The 23,639-nt window shown below is 39.5% G+C and overlaps 1 protein-coding gene across 7 annotated transcripts in view; it reads right to left on the bottom strand.

Moving 5' to 3' along the window:
* DROSHA (drosha ribonuclease III) overlaps positions 1 to 23,639 on the bottom strand; it is a 104,467-nt gene that overhangs the window by 2,700 nt on the left and 78,128 nt on the right. For all 7 annotated transcript variants that reach the window (XM_072958817.1, XM_072958818.1, XM_072958820.1 and 4 more), the window contains 9 exons: positions 22,876 to 22,946; positions 17,423 to 17,467; positions 15,734 to 15,891; positions 14,334 to 14,439; positions 6,037 to 6,178; positions 4,494 to 4,576; positions 4,298 to 4,401; positions 1,980 to 2,072; positions 1,116 to 1,162 (listed from right to left, as the gene is read on the bottom strand). In XM_072958817.1, coding sequence (XP_072814918.1) covers positions 1,116 to 1,162; positions 1,980 to 2,072; positions 4,298 to 4,401; positions 4,494 to 4,576; positions 6,037 to 6,178; positions 14,334 to 14,439; positions 15,734 to 15,891; positions 17,423 to 17,467; positions 22,876 to 22,946 — 849 coding nt within the window. The remainder of the gene's footprint in view (positions 1 to 1,115; positions 1,163 to 1,979; positions 2,073 to 4,297; positions 4,402 to 4,493; positions 4,577 to 6,036; positions 6,179 to 14,333; positions 14,440 to 15,733; positions 15,892 to 17,422; positions 17,468 to 22,875; positions 22,947 to 23,639) is intronic.

The following is a 23,639-nucleotide window of genomic DNA, read 5'->3' as shown; positions in this document are numbered from 1 at the left end:
CTTACAGGCAGAAAATGGAGTCTCACTTATTTCAATATGCGACTATACATATATATATGTCCACCATATATATATATATATATATATATATATGTGATGGATTCAAAAAAACTGCTCAACTGAGTCAGCAAAACTCTCACCAGAGAGGATTCCAAGGATACGGGGCCCTGGCGACACTAGCTTCTGTCCCCATGACCCCACCGCCAAGCTACCGTCTGCAGATTTTCACTTGGCTCCCAGCTCTCCTGCCTTTCCAGGAATTCTCCAGGCTGAGAGCCTGGGCCGCCTCATTTTCAGCTCCCCGCACCTCGCTCTTCCGCGCGCGGAGCTGGTACTTGACGTACGATGGAACCGCACCGTCACGCTGCCCACAGGTTCTGCTGGGCAGCGCCGTGTACCTCAGAAGAAAACTTCCCTGCACTTAAGCCTGCAATTTACAAAGACTCGGCAGCTCCCTACAGGGGTCAATTATGTAACTGATTTCCTCCAACCCTGTCATCATACTCTCGGGAATCCAGCCCCTGGAATGAAGAGCACCGACACAGGGACTCACGTTGTCGACAGTGATAAAAAAACAGAAATAGTGTCCACCAAAAGTTTAAGAGCTGAATAAAACATGATACATCCACAGCATGAAATACTTTGTAGCCCCTGAGAAAGAGTGAACTGGAACCACTGCGACCTGCAGGGCTGCCCATGAAGCATTACTGAGCAAAAAAGGGAAAAAGCAGAAATATGTAAATATCCCATTTTAATAAAACAATGGCCAAAAACTAAAAAGAAAAAACTGCACGGGCTTAAGATTTCAGAAGTATAGAGAACTATACAAAATGAAATACACCAAGGCACTCACGTGGGCTACCTGGGCTGAGAGTGGGACTCTATGCAAAAAAGGCAAATGAAAATCAGAAAGCATTTTGGAAGACTTTTTTAAAAAAGCAGAAGGCCATTTTATATATATCTTATATTCTACTATACTCTGTGTGAAGAATAATTATGAAGAAAAGAAGATCACATTTCATCAGTACTTACCATTTTTCTACTTCTCCATTTTCTTCCCATAAAACACTCATTACATTATGAACATATAATTATAGAAAAAGAGATAGGCTTACATTTTTCAAGTGCATCCATTGCTGCTCCCATTTCTGCTTGCTGAATACTATTAAATAAAATAAAGACGAGGTACACTTTAATTTAAAAACTTTTTTTCAGAAACACAAAGTATGGCTCTAAATTATTCAGGCTGATTTTCATGTTTGGTGCATAAAATTTTATCTGATTACTTCTACTGTCACCTACTGAATTGCACAGATTAGGAATACACACAGGGGCCTGCAGAAATGTCATTTATTTGCACAAAGCCTGTTTAAGGTATTCGTTCCACACCTTCACCACTGCAATAAAATGCCTTCCATTTATATTAGGTCTGAAGTATTTCTTATTTAAATTTGAACATCCTCAGTGTAAAGTTTAAGAGGCAGAGAGTAAAAAAATATATGTACAGACAGACTTCAAATCACCTCTCAGTTTAAGATAGAAATTGGAAGGTTCAAAAAAAGGTGATGACATACATAGTTCTTTTTACCTGAAGATGTGTTTCCACAAAGCTCAAGTGAGCAGGAATACGAGCTCAAGTATCTAATGGCTGTGTCACCCACAACATGTTTTATACGATGCTTGCAGCAACGCTGGGTCCTCTGTTGAGTAACTCAAACTGGACAGACCACACCTGTGCACCAAGTAATGTGGTTTTCTCAGGCAGCCAAAGCCCTTCAGGCAATGGCATCCCCACCATTCAAGGCCAGGTCCCAAGTCTGGGGCTGGGCTTGGTGGGGATATTAATTCTTGGGCTTCGCTTTGCTGTTACCCTCCAACACTCTACACTCTAAGGTCAAAAAGACAGACTTCAGGGTTTGGGAATAGCACACAGGGACTTCTCAGACATACAGCATGTCCATTTGAAGAAATGACCATACCTTGGTCCTTTCCCACAGCCGATTCGTTCTCCCTTGAAGTAGACAGCCACGGTGTAGGTTCTCGCATGGGATGGTCCCACTGTCTGCAGGGTCCTGAAAGGAAAAGGAAAGAACATGAATTATGTCAAGTGTTATTTCACCATTACTGCTAATACATACACCCAAGAAAAATCACATAACCTCACTGCTTGGAGAGATGAAGGTAAAAATAACAAGAAAATTAAATCATATGTTTTTGACTTGGTAACCTGACAAATACAGAGTTTTGAAGTAAGAAATTTAAAAAATTCTACAGTGGCTTTATATATATATATATATATATTTTATATATATACATAAATAATTTTCCCCCAGAGCATTGTAAACAATATCTTAAGGCTAACAGTGAAGTGTGAAATAGTTTTAAACAATTTCAAAGTGTTGTTTCAAGTATCATATAAAAGTAATCAATTTTTTAAAATCAGTGAAAAGTTAGCCATTTCAGTCTGTTCATTGTTTTTCAGTGCTAATCACAGCTAGAAAGAATACATATTTGAGTAGTACACCTCAAGCCACATCTGAACGGCTTCACATTCTTTATGGTTTCTTTCTAACATCTTGTATCTTATCTAAAAGATCAGAAAATATATTTAATTTGTGAAACAGCAGAGACCATTTCAACGGTATGCTCTAATGCTGAGTACACAACACAACTGCCAAAAAAACAAAACTCCAGGTACTGTGGATTTTAATGACAAGGTGCAGATTTCAAATGCGGTAAAACTGATAATAACTTCATGGAAAAGGGAAATTAAAAGCAGCCAACAAAGATAATGGAATGAACACTGTAATCTTGAAAAAACTATGTAAAACCACCCCATCATCTTGATAAAAAAGAACAAGCTCACCGTGTACTTTCATTTGGGGGATTTATGAGAAGGGAGCGGAGTCATTTCCTCTGTGTTTATGCTCATTGGGATGAAAGCACACGGACGGCTTCTTAAAGGTAGCACTTATTACAGTAATCAGGCCCGGGCCAGGAGAAGTTTGTCATCCTCATTTTATTTATTGAACTTTAATTATTACTTTGATGAGGAAATACTCTGAGCCTTTCATGTAATAGTTTGGATATTCATTATGCTTATTAGGCGTATATTAAAGTGCTATTTCTAGACTTTTGGGTTTTTTTCCCCAATAAATAAAGGAAACATTGTTCAGCAGTGACAGCTTCTTGGGACAATTTATAGTGGCCTGCTGTGGGGTGACTCAACCTTCTCTTGGCCTCAGTTTTTCTTTTAGTGAAAAAGCCTACAACGTGTTGTGACTACTAAATTAAAAAAAAAAAAGTGATTTAAAATTCTCAGCTGCCACTCTGGTGCTTTCCCCTGAGTACCGTGAAGTTTGAGAAAGTCCACAAGAGGGGGGCTTTTATTCCACATGAAACACTCACACAAATGTGTGTGCTTGCAGTCACGTGTGTGCAGAGACAAGGGGGAACCTGGTACTGAAACTAGATACTTAAACATTCTTGAAAACACGTATCTAGACCACACCTTGAGAGGCAACCCACCTATTTTGATAATCCTTCCCTTTTGTAATTCCTCTTTGAAACCACCTTCTGAAACCAGCTTATGAGTGTCAAGATAATTCTATTATCTAATAACTCTACTTCAGAGTCAAACCCCTGTTTTCATCAAATCTGGTGTAATGTGTGGTGACCTGCATTTCTTCTGAGACTTTTGCCCACCCCTCAAAGGATAAAGATTTGTCACTAAAGATATGCAAAAGTACATGGCAGCTTTTAGTATATATTCTTAAAAGAAAAGTTCCAAATAACAAGTAACACAGCAGCGGTGAAGAGCTGCCCTGCTTCTTATGGTGAGTGCCTAGCAGGTGACAGACACTGAGGCCAAAAGGATCCAAAGGAGTGGAGGGAGATACCCAAATATCATTACAAATAAGCATACACCATCTAACCTAGATGTGTGGGCCAGGACGGGTTACAAAATATAAGAAGACAAATATAAAAATGTATTTAAAAACAATTTAACCTAAATTTTTCCTAAATTGATCTCCTCATCTTAGCGTCTTTCTCCCAGGGAGCAGTTCACCAAGCATTTTAGAGATGGGAGAAAGCACATAATCAAACGTGACCCGCTTACTTAGAGCTAAAAGACTGAGAGGCCCAAAGAGTTTCAGTGTTGGATGCAGTTCGAGTCGAGAAATCTCCATCCAGGACCCTTGTTACCATTTCCCCAGAGTGATTAGTTTTTCTTCCAGGTATATGGAGCATAACTAAGTTTACTGGGTCCGAAGGCCAGTGGGCAGCATATACTTACTTGTACAGAGGAATGTCTGGCTCTTTCCCTTCTGTCCTAAGTGTCAAGCAGCACTGCTGAAGCTGAGATTTGGGGTCATTCCAATCCTGATTCAAAATGAACTCCTGTAGCAAGTCCCCCAAAAAGTATTTAGTAACGGGTTCTAGAATCACCAAGCATAAAACATGTAACCAATCTAAATTTTATATGAGCTTACTTTTAATCGCGGAAAGAAACAAACATTCATGAAAGTATGAACATATTCCAAATCCTTATCAATGTACAGTGCTGCAATAAATGCTGAAAAAGAGAATATTTCAAAATAAACCACAATGCATTGCTACTCTCTAGAAAGAGTATAAGACCTAGGCTTTTAAGAAACATTTTAATAAGGTTTTCAACTTCCAAGACTTCTTTATTTTTTAGCTTTACCATTTCATCTTTCTTCAAACAAGAACTACTCTTTATCACCAATATCAGAAGCAGCAATATAGATGTGTGATTAAGATGCAAAGAAACACAGAGTATAAAGACCAAATTACGTTTGGCTAAGGGCTAAATGAATAACTAGTTAAAATGATACATAACATGCTGTTGTATAGCAGGGAAAGAATGATATCTAGGAATACAACCATGTTAACATCAAATAAATCAAAATAAAACTTGAAGATCAGATATGACACCAGAATAGGCATATCCTCGAGGCCTGCTATTCTTAACACCGATCTTGAGGAGATCACCCATTTACAAGGGTCTGTGTTATATTCCGTAAACAGAAATGGGACAATTTACAGATTCAGTCTGCTGTAAAAGAGAAAAACTTAATACCGGGCTTAATGACAGTATAACAATATGTCCAAATTTACATTGATAAATGGTGACCCCAAAGACAACCTCATTAAAAGGCACCTTAACCAAGTAAACAAATGGCGAGTTTTTAAAAGAAGGAATAAAAATAGCTTTTGTTGAGATTAAAAAAAAGACTGGTGACTCAACTTAATTTTTTTGTAATTTTAATCTTAAGTTACTTTTCTTTAATTGAGTAAGTTCTTTTCAGTCCCTTAGTCAGGTTGCCTTTGCACTGTGAAAATCATCTGGTTTTGCATGGTAGACTTTAATATGTGTATAGAACTCCAATTGTCAAAAATACCATAATATTAAAAAAAAAAAGTTCCAAGGCCCAGCGAATGGTGCACTTATTTTAAAGTCATACCAGAAACAACAGAACTGTGTGTATAATCCTTTAGTTAGCTGTAACAGGATTACTTATAATGCTACCACACCAGATCAGAAACTGTGCAAGATGACAACATTGTCCATAGAGCTTTGAGCTCATTCAAAACAGATAATAGTTTTAGTGTTTAATGAATAAATTTCCCTTCTTTCTTTATGTCCCTATCTGAAGGCTGCTGGGTGGCAAAAACAGCTGTGATTCACCATTACCAATCTTCACATTCTGTTACTTTTTCACACAAAAAGACATGATGGCTGAGCACTAGGATGGAGGGGGCAGGAGTGCAGGGGGAGGGGAAGGGTACCACTGAATACGGATTGAACATAAATTCATTATTCATGTCTCTTAATTCCAAATAATTCTCCTTCAAACAAGTTTTGGAGAACTGCAAAAAGAAAAATTAAAATAGAAAAGAGGTTTCTTTAGTCAAACATAACAATAATGAGAAGCAGCATAAATGCTGGTCCATTTGATTTAAACTCTGAATCTGCAGGTTAAGGAAAAAGCTTTATTTTATAGGACTCACATTCCAAAAGGTCTGCCAAGGTCTTGGTCCTAAGGGCCACAGGCCTCTTGGTCTTGTCATTGGTGATGGCGTATTCCTGCATGCCCAGTTCTTCTGCTACCTTGGCTTGAGTTCTGTTATTCACCAAAGAGCTTCGCAGCAACTGGACAAAAGGAATTGAGGTATACTTAGAAACCATATCACTTTTGGTCCCTCTTGTGCTCCTATGCTGGGACCAACCAGCCTAGACCACCTCACTGACAGGGACACCTAGGCAAGTAATCACTATCCCCAGGAGGCAGTGACAAATTCCACATGCTTCTAATTTCTTCTTAATAACTTACTCTGTTCCTGGATTTTACCTAACAGACATTTAAACAGTTCATTTAGTTGTTTAGTAGCAGTGAGCAGTGTCAGGGGAGATGCTGTATCATATTAAAGGTCAGAGCTTCCATTAAGTTAAATGCTACTAAATGAAGGAGCATTAAAACTTTGAAAATCAACTTACTGAAGTATAATTTACATGCAATAAAATGCACCCATTTTCAGTATAGTTAGATGAGTTCTGATAAGCATCTATATTTCCATCACCCCCAGCAAGTTCCTTGGCCCTTTTGCAATCAATCAATCCAATCCATCAACCAACAGGCAAACTCCACCTGCTTTCGGTCATTGTACATTAGTTTTAAAGGAGCATTTTTAAAAAGTCTAAAATAAGCTTCAAGTTTTATGGCACTGATGCTAATTTCAATACTATAGGATTTGGGGAAATATGTTTTAGTATTATTTAAAATATTTAAATTATGTATTTACAGTGTTACTTTTACTATTTTAAAGATTTAAACTACATATCCTGACTCACAGTTTTTCAACCTGAGATCCTTTATTTTGAATCAAATTAAAATATAACATTCATGTTTCAACTTCAGGAATTCCAAACAAAAATTTCTACTAGGAATTTCAGTCAGCTGGGAGGCCTCCAATGACTATCGAAGTAGTAACATTAAACAGTGCATGAAAATTGTACAACCAGTCCATTGTAGAGGTGCCCATGAAGCAAGCATGGTTTTGGAATTTAACACTCACTGATCACTCACTGGGGGAAAGTGGGGGAGGGAGGCCGGGAAAAGCGGGGGGATACAAAGATGAGAGCTCACCAAACAGAAGCTGAAAGTAATTACCCCCGATCTCCAAGATGTGAGGGAATAATGCACCTAAAACTAGACCTTTTTCTTACAACAGGTATAACAAACTCATGGTCTACTATAAGAATTCCTTCCTGCAAAGGAACATCCCTGACACCAGAGCCGAGGAGCAGGAAGCAGCTGCTGGAATCATACCCCCTGCCATTCCCCATCGCACTTTGTTTATTAGATGTGAGTTTTATACTCTGTGCCTCCATAGTGTCAGCTGAGCTTATGAAAATCAAGATTTATTCTCCACGCCTGAGATTGCATCCTTGACGATAGATAAATAAGAAACAATATGTTCTTAATTTGTCTGACAATGATTCATGAAGCAGAAATACAACTTGATCTTCATAAGCCATGCTTGCCGTCGAGTTACAGGCTATTACTCTTTGCTTGTCTCTGCTCCTTTCCTCCTCCGATTTCCCCCAACTCTATTTTTTCTTCAATATACTATGTGTTTCATTAAAATTAATATCCACAGAGAAGCTCAAAAGTAAAAAGGCCTGGAATAGAACATTAAAAGAAGACACAACCAATAGGGAGCCCACCAGCCTAATATCCTGTAATTACACAACAACTGAGATGGAAGGGAGGTATGTTTTAGTTTGGATTTCTAATGGGAGAGGTTCTCAAAGTAGAGGCCGTGGGGGAATAGGGGGGCTATTTTGAGAATATGACTATGCTGAACAAGGGGGGTTCTCTCTCAGTATACGACTTTGGTGCGAGGAGAAAATTCTTATTCGGGCTGCATGTATGGAGATCTTATGCCCCAGAATCAACAAGCCTGATGCTCACAGGAGCACACACAATCCATGACATGTCACTGTCATGGGGCCGCAGCGTCAGGGCTCCTCATTCAGTCCTGTGCAGTACTCCTATCTGAGGGGAAGGAGGAAGCAGTGAGGATGGAAACAGAAGCACTTCTAGTTTTATTTAAGATATGCCCTGATGGGTCTTAAAGCACCCACAGGGTGGCCAGCAGAAAGGGAGATCTTTCAGTTCTTGCCAAAACTCAGAGCCTGAACCCAAAGTCAGCAGGGGAGAAGGAAGTTACAAGTCATCCGTATTTTTAGAGTCAGTTTAAATTTAGAAGACGAGTTGAAAAAAGGTAAGACTTTGCTCTTTACCTAAATAAGAGAGTCTGAAAGGCAGTTCTTTAAATGACAGCCTCTATCCTTGGCCTTTGCTGAACTCTCCTTCAGAATGAATTACGCTGTTTGCCAACGAGTGAGCTCAAGGGGGGGATCACAAGGCAGAAAACCACCTAAATGACGGCAGTTCCGTGCAACAGCTATGGAGGCAGATGCCTGGCGGCCCCTGTGCTGCGGGCTGAAGATCCCAAGATGACTGGCATCTCGTGGCCGCCCTGCAAGAGCTTCTAACTTCTGAGAAAGCTATGCACAAAGTGGTCACCACAATGCACCGAGGCGGCTGCAGTGACAGCAGGGGCCACGCGGTGCTCCTCTCCAACTCAGCCTTCCGAAAAGGCCTCCCAGAGGACCTGACCCCTGAGTAAAAACACTTCAGGGGCTTGTTGACCTGGCTGTTATATCAGAATCGTAAGGTACTTTTGACATACTGGTGCTCAGGCCTCTTCTAATAACCAGGGAATTAGAATTTCTGGGGATGTAACTTGGATGCGTACATTTTTAAAAAATTCATGTAGTTGGATTCTGATGAATGTAGAGCCAGAACTGAAAAAGAATGAATCTGCCAGTGGGAGAAGACTGGGTGCTATGGTCCGAAAGTTTGCTGTTGCCCCAAAATTCACGTGTTGAAATCCTAACCCTCGAAGACGATGACAGTATTAGGAGGTGGGGGCCTCTGCCATGGAGACCTCTAGCCCCTTCCACCCTGTGAGGGTACAGGGCAAAGTCTGAGACTCAGAAGAGCCCTCACCTGACTGCTGGCACTCCGATCTCGGACTCCCAGCCAACAGAACTGTGAACAATATAGTTCATAAGCCACCCGGTTCGGGGTAACCTTGCTTTAGCCACCTGAACAGGCGAAGACAATACGAGAGGGTTTTCCAGGAGGAGGAAACAGCTCTGTCAAAAGCACAGGACCATGACACAGCAAGGCGATCACTGGCTGGAACTGGAGGGAAACCTGAGCCTAGTGGGGAAGAGCGGATACAGGGGAGGCTGGCCAGCCTCTGCATAGAGAGTCTCTCAGGGGAAGTAAAGAAGCCAGTACTTTTCTACTAGGGAAGAGGGATCCTAAAAGGTGTCAAGTGGGGAAAAGTGGCAAGGTGGTTTTTTGATTTTAGAAGGATCATTTTGGTGGATGGATCTGAAAGGGCTAAGACGTGAGGTTGGAAAGTCTGCTGATGTTGATGCATTGCTATTTTACATAGAGGAATTTTTCTTTTCAGTAGAAATCAAGAAAATGAACATTAAGCACCTAACAGAGCATGAAATGATTATTAGACTGTTTTGCAAACAATGCCTTGGGTCAGACGCACTAGTGAAAAGCAAAATATTTGGCGCCATGCCGACTGGGTTCAAACTACAGCCCTACCACTTCTTGACTGAATGACTCTATACAGGTCACCAAATCTCCTTGAGGCTCAGTTTCCTCATCCATTAAACGGAGAAAGCAGTACCCACCGCACAGGGATGAAATGAGAATTAAAGTGAATGAGTACACAATCCACATACAGTGACTGGTACTTGATAAACACACGGGAAATGTGAGCTGCTGTTGCTACTGGCATCATTATCATCAGGCAAGACATGCTTGCTCTTCAGTTACATGGAAAGGGTTACAGAAAGTTCTTGGAAGTCCTCTGGATTTGTTTTCAGTGCAAATATTCTGGATATCTGTCTACTGTCTTCAGAGCTCTCCATTTTACTAAGTGCTAACCTGTCCTTAACAACTTTTTTAACACCCCCTCCCCTCAGTCCCCCGCAAAAGAAAGATAAAGTTTAACTTGAAATCACCAGAAAAAGTGAGGCAAGCTGTAGTTAGGGCTCTCTGTAAAGTTGAGGAAAAGTCTGCTGAGTTCCTGAAGCAATGGTGAGGCCCAATAAAAACATCACAAATCACAAACTGGAGAATTGAGAATCCAGGATGTTTTCTATGATCTCAACATGGCAGTCTTTCAGAATTAATTTAAACTTAAAATTTACTAAGAAAAAGGTTTACTGGTTTAAAATAAGCAAAGAAACATATTAACTCTCTTCCTTCAACTTCTGTTCACTCTTGAGTCTAAAGAGAGAACCAGAGCTGTGGATATGAGCTACCGAAGAGGGCCACCTAGTGTAAAATGAGTAGACTTGATTTATTACTTTGAGGGCTGTAATGTAAGAGCACGGGGTAAAAGCAGGACATATTAAAAATGACAGTGATGTGCCACACAGGTCTATCATACCAAGAGGGGTAGCCAGATTGTCTCCACTTCCGGTGATAACTAGAGAAAAGGTAGGCAAATGCTGGCAGCTGGAATGCAGGTCAAATACAAAGAGCCAAATTATGTTGGTGACGGAGAAATTCTCAAACACAAGGCCGCGGAATCTGTTCTCTCTAAGAGATCTTTTAGATAAGATACCTGTTTGAATGATTTATGCTTAGTGCTGTTTGGAGGCATCAGGGAAGGGTTAGATCACTGGCTCTCAAACTTTCTGTTTATAATCCTCGCTTTCTCATATCCCAAATCATTCCTCCAAAAACAAAAATTTCTGCAAGTTTGTCTTGCTGGTGGACTCCACCAGTGGGCAAAATGCCTTGCACATTGTAGGCATGAGACTGACTTTGATTTTTAGCTCAGTAGGTTGTAGTAAAGGCTAAGAAAAAATTATAAAATAGAGGTGGAAGCTCATGCAAATGTTAAAACTGGAAAGCGTGACAAGACAGGCACTCTAGTCTGAGTAAGTGCTTTTTGAGACCCTCTCACTATACACCCTGACTCTAAGTAGGTTCTATCCTCAAATACCAAACCTTCAGTCTATGAAACAGAACCTCTTCCCTCTATGTCCCAATTCAAACTTCACCATCCTAGAACAATTATTTAACCTGACATTCCTTCCCAAATAGGCCTTTTTGAATACCCGATTTATAGAACACTAGGTTCCCCCCATCAGTATTCAAAACTGAAAACTATGATTTCATCTGCTCAGTTGTCCTTATTCTCTGCAAAATCAGTGGGCAAGGGAACGACTCCAAGCCAACTACCGTCTCTTGTGTGAATTACTGGAGTTGTGTGTCCTCTAATCACAGTAATGAATAATTTGCAATCCTCCACCCCCACTCTATCCCCTTTCCGCCAAAAGCAACTGCAACAAGTAATCCTCCATAAATCTTAAATTACTTCTAATCTTTAGACATTCATAAATAAGTTTTCAGCTTCTCGCCTTAGGCATAAAACAACATGCTGCTTCCTCCAGTGCTGCTCCTGCTACCCCCACCCCAGACTTAGCTGCCCACAGAACTCTCATTCTTCTACTTATTCATCAAATATGTACTGAAAGCCTCCGTATACCAGGCACTGCTGGGCAGGCAGTGATAAATAAAAACATGCTCTCGCAGAACTTCAGGGTAGTGAGACAGGCAAACTCAAGTAAGCACCAAGAAGGAAAAGAACATGGAAATGTGACTGGAAAGTTTCCCCTGCAGGCAGAAGTCACACCGGAACCGACATCTAAGGGCAGAGTAGGAGACGCCAGGTGGACCAGAGTAAGGGCAGGAAGCAGAAAGCCCTCCGAGTAGAACACCACATACAAAGCCCGACGCAGGAGGGGGCCTGGAGGAACACAGAGCAGCCAGAGGGGAGGGCGGGGGAAAAGAAGCACATGGGACATGAGGCCGGGCAGGGGGCAGGCTCATTCTTAAGTCGCTATTCACAGAATAAGCCGAGAGCGTTAGACTGGAACATGATCATTCATGGATCATTCATTCAGCTCATGAACTGAGCGCTGACATGCTGGGAACTGTCCAAGGGCCCAGGGAATCAGGAATGAAGAGAAAAGACGAAACCCCTGTCCTCATGAAGTGTACACTCCAACGAGACGAGACAGACAGTAAACGAGGAAAATACATTGTATGTATTTAACTGTATTTAACTGATGACAGGTCATCTTTGTTTTGCCAAAAGATCTGCTGGTCCAACTGATTTCTACCAAAGCTTTCTGTGAATATAGTTAATAAAACCATCATATCAGAATTTTGTCATCTGTTAACATCTTTCTAATAAGCTAGTCAAAAATTCTCTAATTTTAAGACATTAAGCTAATAAACATTTTTTGGATAAAACTACAAATCACTGCACTGAAGTCATTCTGGAAAAGACACAAAACTGGAATCTCTAGCATATTCCTGCTTTTACCTTTATCCAGACCTTGGGTAGGATTCATGCCTTTCTGAGTTTTGGTTTCATTGTCTGTTCAATGTTGGAGGCCAAGAGGGCACATATGCAGTGACTAAGAAGGATTACAGTAAATTTGTTGATCTGTACATCCCATCTTTACAAAATCCTAGACTTTACAACTAATTTTGTGGGAAAACAGGGGTAAATGTGTAAGTCACAATTTTCAACTGTGGCCTCCATGTGGCCATGAAGTGAATTACTACTTCAAGCCATTTGGTTCGGTTTGGCCAATTCTCAGACCAACCTGATACCCTGACAGCTATAAAGTCTACTCTCTAATGGAAGAGACTGAACAAGCATTTATTGATCCCCGAATGCAGCTCAAGATACCAGAGATTGGTTTATTTCTGGTACATGCTCATATGTTCTTAAGAATTTAGTATCAATTCAAGGGGGAAACACTTCTTGTCCACCCAAAGCAGTTAACTTTAAATGGTAAACAAACTGTTAATTTTAAATTACATTTAAAGTAAGGGTACTGCTTTCTCATATAATGGGACATGAGGCAGGGTAGGAGCACAATAAATATTCACTGAGTAAATGAATGAAAGAACCATATTCTGTTGGGCTTAGAAATTTCACTGAAAAGTTATAGCCAATTCATATACTCCCTAACTCTAGTATTTGTGTCTCATATAAACCATTTCCAGGATTCACAGTTGCACAGATAAGATCCAACTCTATTCAAAGCCAAACATGCATAAGAACTGTATAGATGCAAAGTATGAAAGACTTATTATTTGCTTCTAGCGTAATTAAGAGCATCTGCACTCACAAAATGTCTTAGTGTGGATTATTTTTCTCTGCCCAATAAAGCATTTGCTTTCTCAACGCCCAATGCTACAGGGACTTCTCAAAGGTTATTCCTTGTGCTGTGAGCACTCATCATGACCGGCTTCCAGAGGATGTTTTGTTCTCCATTCCAGTTATACTATCGATCGGTTTCATGGAGTAAAAATAGTACACAGCAAATAAAAAAGCTCAATAAAGTTTTATAAAATGAAACAAAAGTGAGAGGAATGGGGCCATTTCACTGTGTTCATAAATCAAACCCTGTCTCTATAAGCCTCATTCAACTCCACCACGGTTGAGACAAACTGAGGCTTCTGATTTTCCACGCTGCGCCTTGTTTCTCGGCAGTCCCAGTGTGTGGATTGTCTTTGCATAGAAATTTCCCACTAACTCCCAATGGCCAAATCCTACCCAGCCTTAAAGACTCAAACATCATCATATCCAAGCAGCCTTCTAGGAACTCCACAGCTAAAAGAAAACTTACTTTTCCTCAACGTGTAATTGCAACAGTTTTTCTATGTCTCTTCATAATATTTGACATGGTACTCCCTTGTACTTAGTTACAATTACTTACCTATACTTTTTATAGTGTACATGTATATGTAGACACACACACACACAAGTTGTAGTTATTTACTTACATTTTTAATTACTTGCAACAGTTCTTATGGACAGACTAGGTGTCAGTTAATAAACGTTTGCTCCCCTCTTGAAGCCTAACTCAGTGTCTTGCACTGAGCAGGCAATCATTTTATGCTCCTACTCAGTTGAATCACTGAGTTGGAGCATAAAATGGGTTCTTACCATATGATGCTTTGTACAAAATTCACATAATAAAACAAAACCATGTGACATGCTAAAGTCACCAAGATCTAAGTCACCCATTACATAAAAATATATTTGGTTCTTCTAATTTCACTCTTTATTATACAGCAATCTTATTGAAGGAAAATGATTTTACACAAACTCACTGTTAGGTGTCCTTCATGATGATCTGGGAAATGAATGAATAAGTATTCTGTGGCTACCAGCTGCATTATGGAGTCACCTAGGAATTCCATCCTCTGATTGTGGCCTCTAAGGGAAAAAAAAAAATTCAATGTAATTCAGTGTAAAGAGATCAATGAGTATTTGTGGATTAAAAAAGAAAACCCAGAATTTTTGTTAAAAAGGCATGATTTAAAAAGGCAACGTTTTCATCTTGCTTAAAGCACAAAACTAAATACAATTCCCTAAGGCCCCTCAATTGAAAAGAGATCTGAGTCAATGCAGGCTCATTTTCAAAGGAGAGAGAAGTAAGAACTAAGGATTAAACAACTGCTGAAATGAAGACTGGTAAACAGTGCCTAGTTGAAGCTGAGGAGTATCAACTGAAAAATAAACTGCAGTTGAATCCCTGAACAATGTCGGGGGTTAGGGGCAGCGACCCCCTATTCAGTCGAAAATCCAGTTTAACTTTACAGTCAGCCCTCTGTATCCACATTTCCGCATCTGTGGATTCAACCAACTGACATGATCATGTAGCACTGTAGCACATATTTACTGAAAAAAATCCACACTTAAGTGGATTCATGCAGTTCAAACCCACGTAATTCAAGGGCCAACCATACATACAGTACAGACGACAATCTGGCACAGACACTCTCTATAGAGACAAAACAAAGCAAAAGGTCCAAGAATTTTCCTTGCTAAGTCTTCATCTCTTTATTGAAAATTATACTCCATTATTCAAATCGGGACTCTAGTTTAAGGACTAAAAAGTCTATGACAAGCATCTTTAATCTTTATAGTTTATAGAGAGCTCTGAATATCTGATTAGGGGGAAGGGATCCAAAAACTGAATAAAAAACGGATGCAAAGAAATAACATTTTGGTTATTTTCTTAATTATTTCATTAGCTCATGTTCAAACCACTCATCTAGAGCAGGAACTGGAGAACCAAATTCAGCCCGTGGCCTGTGTTAGTAAATAAAGGTTAAATGGGACCCAGCCATGTTCATTCATTTCCATTTCTTCTGTGACTGCTTTTAGTTTACTATGGCAGAGTCAGATTGTTGTGACCAGGGACCACACGGCCTATAAAGCCTAGAATATTTAATATTTGTCTCTTCATAGAAAAAAAGTTTCCACCTCCTTCACACTTCTCTTATACTTTACAAAGAAGTAAGATGCATGACAGTGAGACCAAAAATACTGGATCAGAGCCTGTCCCCTGGTCCACACCAGTGTCTGGCTGCTCACCTATCTAATGATGTGATTTTTTCCTGGCATTATGTTTGAAACTCCAATTCCTTTGAAGGGCATGCAGGGAAGGTTTGGGACTGCCTGTCTAAATAGTCACGTTAGAACTACAGGAGTATTCCTAACTCACAGGGTCAGATGGTTAAATCCCACCGTTCTCAACGTGAATGCTCTTGCCAAAAGTCGAACATGGGTAAAAATTACTCCAATTGCGTCTTCAAATTCAGTAAGTTTCTGTAGAACTGGAGAAGTCTCAATAAGTTGTCGATCAGTATTTGGCTCTTGTAGCTACAGGAAGAGAGAAATAAATAAAAAATCATGTGCAGTTTTTGGTTACAAAAGTAATTATCATTTCTAGGACAGCATTTTGTAAAATTCCTTCTCCCATGAGTGGAAATTTCTGAAATGCCAATGAAACACAAAAGCGTCTTTCTCATCCCTTAGACTGGCAAACAAACCTAGTATTTAAAGAAGGCTCAAATAATATTTTCCAATCTTCTATCAGATTTCAAGGCCAAATACTGTACACAGACAGTTCAAAATCCCAAGTATTATACTAACTCTCCAAGGAAGAGGCAAGCTCAAGAACTGCTGGTAGAAAATATGTATATATACACATATACACACACCTAGTAACTGAGTGATTCTCAAACTTTAGCATTCATCAAGTTTTTGCAGGGCTTGTTAAATGCAGATGTCCAGGCCCTGCCCCCAGAGCTTCTGATTCAGTACCCTGAAGGAGGGACCGAGAATTTGCCTTTCTGATAAGTTCACAGGTAGCACACATGCTGCTAGTCTGGGGACCACATTTTGAGAACCACCTCACTGAGTAACTTGACTGCTGTGTGTTTTCTAGGGACCAACCTATTTTGGCAAATGAACATCATTAAAACTGGATACAGCTTACATTGGAGATTATTATACCACTAGGCAGGTGTCCCACATAACAGTGAGCCTTTAACCATGGTCAGAAAGCAAACATGAAAAGTATAATTAAAATGAACATTTTCAGGAACTTTGGGCAAGTTCTTATCAATAAAATGTTTTTAAAGTACTCTGAATTAGTGTCACTAATTACTATAAAGCCATTAACGAGAATTGAGCAATTATTATTATATATAATCTACATATACACTAATATATGTGATTATTATTATATATAATCTACATATATAAAAATATGTATATATAAGTATACACATACATGTATATATATGTATATCTCCAAGGTAAAAGGGAAATAAAAGCAAAGAATGGTAAGAATTTTAAACCAACTGGGGGAAAGAGCTTCACCACATGTAGCTCTTTTAAACTCCAAAATCTTGAATAAAAAGTCATTATACTGTACTAAAATTTTAATCTACAATGTTTTATGCAATCAGAGTCAAAGCCTTCAATTTCTAAGATCCAAATTAGGTTACAATTTAGCAATGTTAATTTAGTATCTGTTCTACTTTGTAATAAGCCCAGACTTGCCTCCATATTATTACCCCTATAATACCGGAGTCACCATATTGTGCTTTGACTATCACTGTTAGGGGGAGAGAGGGGATCAAACCATAGCCACACAAGTGGTTCTACCTGCCTTGGGAGGCAAGGCGACTCCCAGTGCTTCCCCTGCTGCACCCTAGACCACAAAAATGCAATGCATAGGTTCCTTTACCATTTGTTCCAAAATTTTCTAATCCTGATACCCCAGCTTAAAGTCAAAATGCCACTGAAGGGAATCAAAGAATAAAAGCAGGAGGGGACAAAAGGCAAACTGAAGCATCACCCCCAGAGTTATAAAGCTCACTGCAGACAGGAAGGTCACACTTACCTGGAGTGGGTGGAGAGGATAATTAAGCCAGACTTCACGCAGATCCTAGAAGATGGAGTGATGCCTTTAATGCCAGAGGGAGTCATTTAACACACTCTAGAGTACTAAATATAATGCCATTATGTGAAATACTGAACTATTTCAGATGCTGACTCCACTTATTGCAAATTCAATAGTGCTGGCAAACTAATTTTTTTAAAGTGTATTCACCACCTAAACTGCCTGAAGTGACTCCAATTAGCCTGTTAAGCTGGGGGGGAAGAGAGCCACCCCCACCCCCAGGAGTCAAAGACACCTTTTAAAACTAAGTTACACATTTGCTTAACCTAATACACTGGATTAAGCTGTTGTTTTAATTACATTTTTTAGTTTACCATTTCCCAGAAATGTGCATCAGCTGTGCCTTTTGTAATTAAAATGCATCTCAAATGGTTGTTTATTTTAGGCACTAATTCATTATCATAGAGCAGTTTCAAAATGGCGTAGAAAACATCCCATATAGTGCGTGCTAAACTCTTAGATTTGTGAGATCACCCTTTTACTGTGGGTCATTACAAATGTTTACTTGAAATAAGGGAAAGAATAAATTTTGTGGAAAATCTTAATATGTTATTTTATTCATTGAGTTAAATCTGGAGGCAGTTATAATTAGACCTTCCTCAGGATTAAAGTGCTTCCTTCAGTTTTAGACTCTAGGGAGCCTCTGGCTGAATCTGCTTTCTGGCCTCAATAATAGGTTTTCGAGATAAATAACAAAATTTTTAAAAGAGGGAAAAATAATTTTTTTAATTTTTGGAGGGGAGAAGTATGGGAAAGTTTATCACACTTGTGGCACAGATGATGACAAAGTGAAATAAAATACCTGATATTTTGGTACAACCTGCAGCTTAATAAAATACACTTAGGTGTCTTTCTTTATTTCCCAATATGTTAAAAAAAAAAAAGCTTAAATATCAAAATGTTCTTTTAAGGCATTTTAACGGACTTCTCTTCACCAATTCAATAACCTTTCCCTTGAATTCTCTATAGCTGAATAACACCGAATGTCATGCCCTTCCTGCAACTTTCTGTTGCTCTCTCAATGCTTTTTTTCTTCCTGCTACATCTGCAATGGACATTTACCAAACTTCAGCCCCCTGCCTGACCTATGCATTACCTGCTCCTCCAGAGAGCCCCACTACTCCCATTGCTTTAACTGCCCCCTCGGTTTAAATTACTCGTTCTCTGCTGAAGTCTGACCTCTCATCCAAGCTACAAGTCCATAACTCTAAGTGCCTTAATGGGCATCTTTTACCTCATACCTAAATGACCAAATAAAAATTCTCACTGTTCACATTACACTAGGGAGTATGGTGTTAGGAAAGGCTGCACGCTGCCTGCGTTCGATCCCGATTCCATGTTGGGAAATTACTTAACCTCTCTGAGCGTAGCCTTCTCAAGCGTAAGACAAAGATAATTACACTACCTACTTCAAAGTGTTTTCTGATGCCTCAATGAGCAATGCACTCAGAGCATTAAACCCAATGCTGGTACACAGAATACGCCTCTATTAATAATGGTGACAGCAACAGTAACAATAAATAATGATCTCTTCTGACCAACTCTAACCTCCAAAGCTCAGAATTCTCAGGGACTTCTCGATCTTTCTCCTTCCTACTATGTGTTATTCACTCAAAAACACTGATTTCTCCTATGATGTCTACTGCCAACCATCTTGGTGTGACAGCTTAAAACCTCACAACTAGCCTACTTCAATGGCATCTACTGCCTTTAATCTACCTACACAGTGAGATAAGGGTCTGCTGCATCTGGTGTCAGAGAAAATAACCTGGAAAACATCTTGATTGGAATCTCAGCTCTATTAGCCCAAGGATCTTAGGTAAAGCTTTTATCTTCAGTTTGCTCTTCTGGAAAATGTTCACTGACTGTTGGGACATTTGTTCATGCAGCATATTTTTATTGAATACCTGTTATGTATTAGCTTACTAAGATGAATAAGACACTATCCCTGTCCTCAAAGGAGCCTAGAGGGGAGAAACGAAGGTAAATAAGTATAATTTCATAAAATGTGCTAAGTTCTATAATAGTAACATATATATACCAAATGCTAGAAAAACTGCTTGGGTGTCAGATCAAGCTTCAGCGAGGAGGTGACCCTTCAGCTGTATACTGAAGAACAGGAGGGATTCAGTAAATCGGCAGAGGGAGGGAATCAAAAGCAGGACACCATAAGTACAGAAATAATAGGTCTCAAAGTACACACAAAAGGATAACTCCTAATGGGCAGCGCACAAAGGATTTTAGGGCAGTGAAAATGGATGGTACTCTAACGGTAGATGGATGTCATTACATGCTTGTCTGAATTCATGGAATGCACAACACTGAGAGTGAGCCCCCCTGCAAACTATGAACTTTGGGTGATTATGATATGTCATTCATTAACTGTACCAAACGTGCCACTGCTAGGGGATGTTAGAAATGAAGGCGTTGTGCACAGGTGGGGGCAAGGGGTACACAGGAAATGTCAGTACATTTCTCTCCAATTTGCTGTGAACCTAAAAAACATTTTTTTAACTTAAAAATTTAAAAAAGGTAATTCCTAGAATGGCACAAAGAGGAAGTGAAAAGGAGATGGAAAAAATAGGTGGGAGTCAGATTATGAGAACTACTAAATGCTATGTTGTGTAATACAGAGTTTGGCAAGAAGAAGAGAAACCAAAGATTCTTAAGCCAGAAAGACCATCATCAAATATGTGCATAAAAAGAAGACAGCAGTAAACATGAATGATGGACGAGAGCAGCAGGTTAATTATTCCAGGTGAGAGCCGAGGTCAAACATGAAAACAGTAGGATGGTCAAGAGAAAGCCAACTCAGGAGACAAGAGGGACCTGCCTGATAGAAGCTGACAACTGCATGGAGATGGGGAGAAAGGAGCTCAGGGACAAAAGAAGAGCCTCAGGTTTCTGGTTTAGATCATGAAAATGGAGGAGGAGGAATATTTAAATACTAAACCTGCTGAAGTTAGGTGTCCGTGGAACACCCCTGTGAAGCTGCCCAGAGGCAACTTGAAACCCCTTTTTCAATTTTTGGAGCTCCAGAAAAAAGGCTGGGTCAGAGAAACTGGGACAGATGTGTGAAGACAAAAAGGGGTCGGGGTGGGAGACCAGGAGGGATTACACAGGAATCGCTCCTTATCTTCCTAAGAAGGTCACTGGATGGTCAAATGGAAACAATGGCTCCAAACGTACTGGGTAAGCCTCAAAGGGTCACGTAACCCAAAAACACAGAACCACAGAACTGGCAAAATCTGCCTGCTGCTGAAAGAGTAAAAAGCAGTTCAGGCTAAGAAAGAAAAACAGCCCTGCTGTTAACAGGGCTGAGAGATCGACACAGATAAAGCCTGCAGAGCTAACAGGAAACAGCGTTTTCCTCAAGGTCTTACAGCAGCTGTAAAATCCAGTACGACCCTCTCTTTGAGGGACAATTGCTTTCCTGCCAGTGTTGCCCTCTGACCTGCTATGCTATGTCTTACCCCTGAACAAAGATTACCAGGGACACTCAATTGCTAAATTGCCTCTCGGCTCCTGATAGCACCCCAATCCCAAATTAATCCCTTGCTTCTTTTTAATCTTGCCTCAGACAAGTCAACCCACCAAGAACCAGTCAGCACAGCCCAGGCCTGAGAAAGGAGTCCCTCTCCCTGTTGTGAATGCCCCTGACCCCCACCCCAGCTCCATGCATGGAGCCAGTAACCTGACCACATGGGCCTACAACCTGTCTCCGGCTGTCTTTGGACAGCCGGACTTTTAAAGTACCATCACTCAAGAAAAAGCACAATGGCTGGTCAACACTCTCACATACTACTGCTAAGAGATGTAAACCAATATGGAGATGTCAGATGAGTTAGAATGTCCAAAAACGCTGAAGTGGAAAGACCATATATTACTAAGCCCTGTCCAGTTTCACAAACGACACGCTAAACAAATTCTGAACCTTAGCCATCCCACTGGTAAGATGATGTTCAGATTCTGCTTTTTCATTTAGCCATTTATTCATTTCATTCCTTTAGCAAACATTTGTTAAGCACTGCACATGCCAGTATTGTGGGAATATAAGATAAGCCTGCTAAGTAGACAGGTGGGAGAGAAGCAGTTTAAAGAGAATACAGAATCTAAACAAAACTGATGCAATTCAGAATACCAGGCGCAGTGCTGTTTATAATCCAGGAAAATAGGAACACGGAGGCGATGGGGGACGCAGGTAAGATGGGAGAAAGGAACAGGAGGAGCTGGAGGTGGGGGACAAGTTAAGGGGCGAGGGGGCACACCAAGGCAAGGCTGGAAGGAGAAAACAAAGTAAAGAGGTTGTTGAAATTGCCAAAAGGCCAGAACAAAGATATTTTAAGATTTGAGAATGAGACTTAAAACGCATCTGCTCCACATATAAATCAAGATGCACACTTGCTTATAGGTGTAGGACAAAATGGGAGACACAGAATATCTGTAGATAATGTTCCCATCAGAAGGAAATTCACAAATATAAAATCATCACCTATCTCTATAAAAAAGTGTAAAAGAAAATCAAATCTTCACATATGAACATTGTCTAGGTCCCATTTTTCAAAACTATTGATTCTTTTTTTAAACTATCCTAAAGAATACAGTAATAACATCTGACAGCCACTTAAGCTGAAGGTTTCACAAAGGCTTAAAACACTGGCTTCCTGTGTTCTTTATTGCTCCACAAGGGCTATTTCATTCAATTATAATGACATTTCAATTTGGGATACAGAGTTGCCTCTCCCTTTAAATGTTAAATTGACTTGTTTTGGTACAAAAAAGCATCTAGTATACTCTATTACACACAGGACTAAAAAGGTAGCTCTGGCAATATTAATAGCTTAAGACTTTAGTAACAACAGAAACTATTTTAGAATTTATCATTTTTTCTTAAACAATAATTTGCTTTAAAAAAAGTACTTCCACACTCTTTACTCATAGCTCTATCAGAAACTCCCTATGAACTGACTTTCTAAAATAAACACACATTTATCTAGTCTACATAATTTACATAAAAACAAATCATAAACAGAAAAGCCAAAAGGCTGTAGCTTCAACTAATCCTGCATGGGGTAGGGATCCAATGATTATAAAATATAAAATCATAATTAATTTCAAGGTCCTTCAAAATAAAGCAAAGTCCCACAATATTTGCATTCATATGTAATTTACAAGTGACCATGAGGAAAAGACAGGGCTTCAGGTAGAAGATAAACTCCTAGTGTAAATGTCCACAGAACTTTCCCATCTGTGACAGAGCTTGAAGTCTATCATCTATGGTAGATTTGGGGGTTTTGTGCCTTTTACATGCTCTTTAAGATACAAAGACTAATTGATATAAGATCTTCTGGAATCATATGTAACAGAAAAATCAAATGAGTCAAGATCAATACCGGATCATTAAAGAGCAAGCGTCCAAATAACTGTTTGGCTTCCTCCAGGCTTCCCTCCAAGTAGACAGCTCCTGGAAAAAAGCAAATGCCAAAAGGAAGCCTGCATCAATATTCAGAGAAAACTACATACCTCTGCAAAAAGCAAAAAGGCAAGCCAAAACCCACTCATGGAAAAAATCGACCCGATCAGAAGCAATTGTTTTAATAGCAGCATCTGCCGTCTTTTAGCTATGCTTTGTACTGTAAGTTACACTGAAATACAAAATTCAATTTACTAAAATATAAATCTAATATGGTAAGAAAAAGAGGCCAAGTATGAACTACCATGAAGGATGTGGGTATGAACTGTTACCAAGGGAATTACTATGCACAAATGCTTGATGAAAATGTTATGTTTTATTTTCTATATTCATAGTTTATATTTCAGACTATAGATAAAATCTGAGTTCAGATCAATGAAGGCTTCTGCAATTAAAAATCAGGACAAACTTTATCCATAATTTGAAAAAATTAGTTAAAATTTTTGAAATAATGAAGCACTGTACACACATTCACCATTAATCATAACCAGTAAATACTACAGTAACATTTTAACTGGGTATCAAACAACCCTGGAGTAGGGGAATTCTTGAAATCATATTTTAACATCTGTCTTCAGAAAGGCTATTTTCCATGTGAAATTTTAAGACACAGTCACCAGGGCTGTTGATGGCTAAAGACATTCATTATTCATCAATAGCTATAGTAATAATAGTAACAATAAT

The sequence above is a fragment of the Vicugna pacos genome, chromosome 3 (assembly GCF_048564905.1).
Source record: "Vicugna pacos chromosome 3, VicPac4, whole genome shotgun sequence".
Taxonomy (NCBI): Eukaryota; Metazoa; Chordata; class Mammalia; order Artiodactyla; family Camelidae; genus Vicugna; species Vicugna pacos.
Note: the sequence above shows the minus strand (reverse complement) of the source record. Positions and strands in the feature narration are given on the sequence as shown.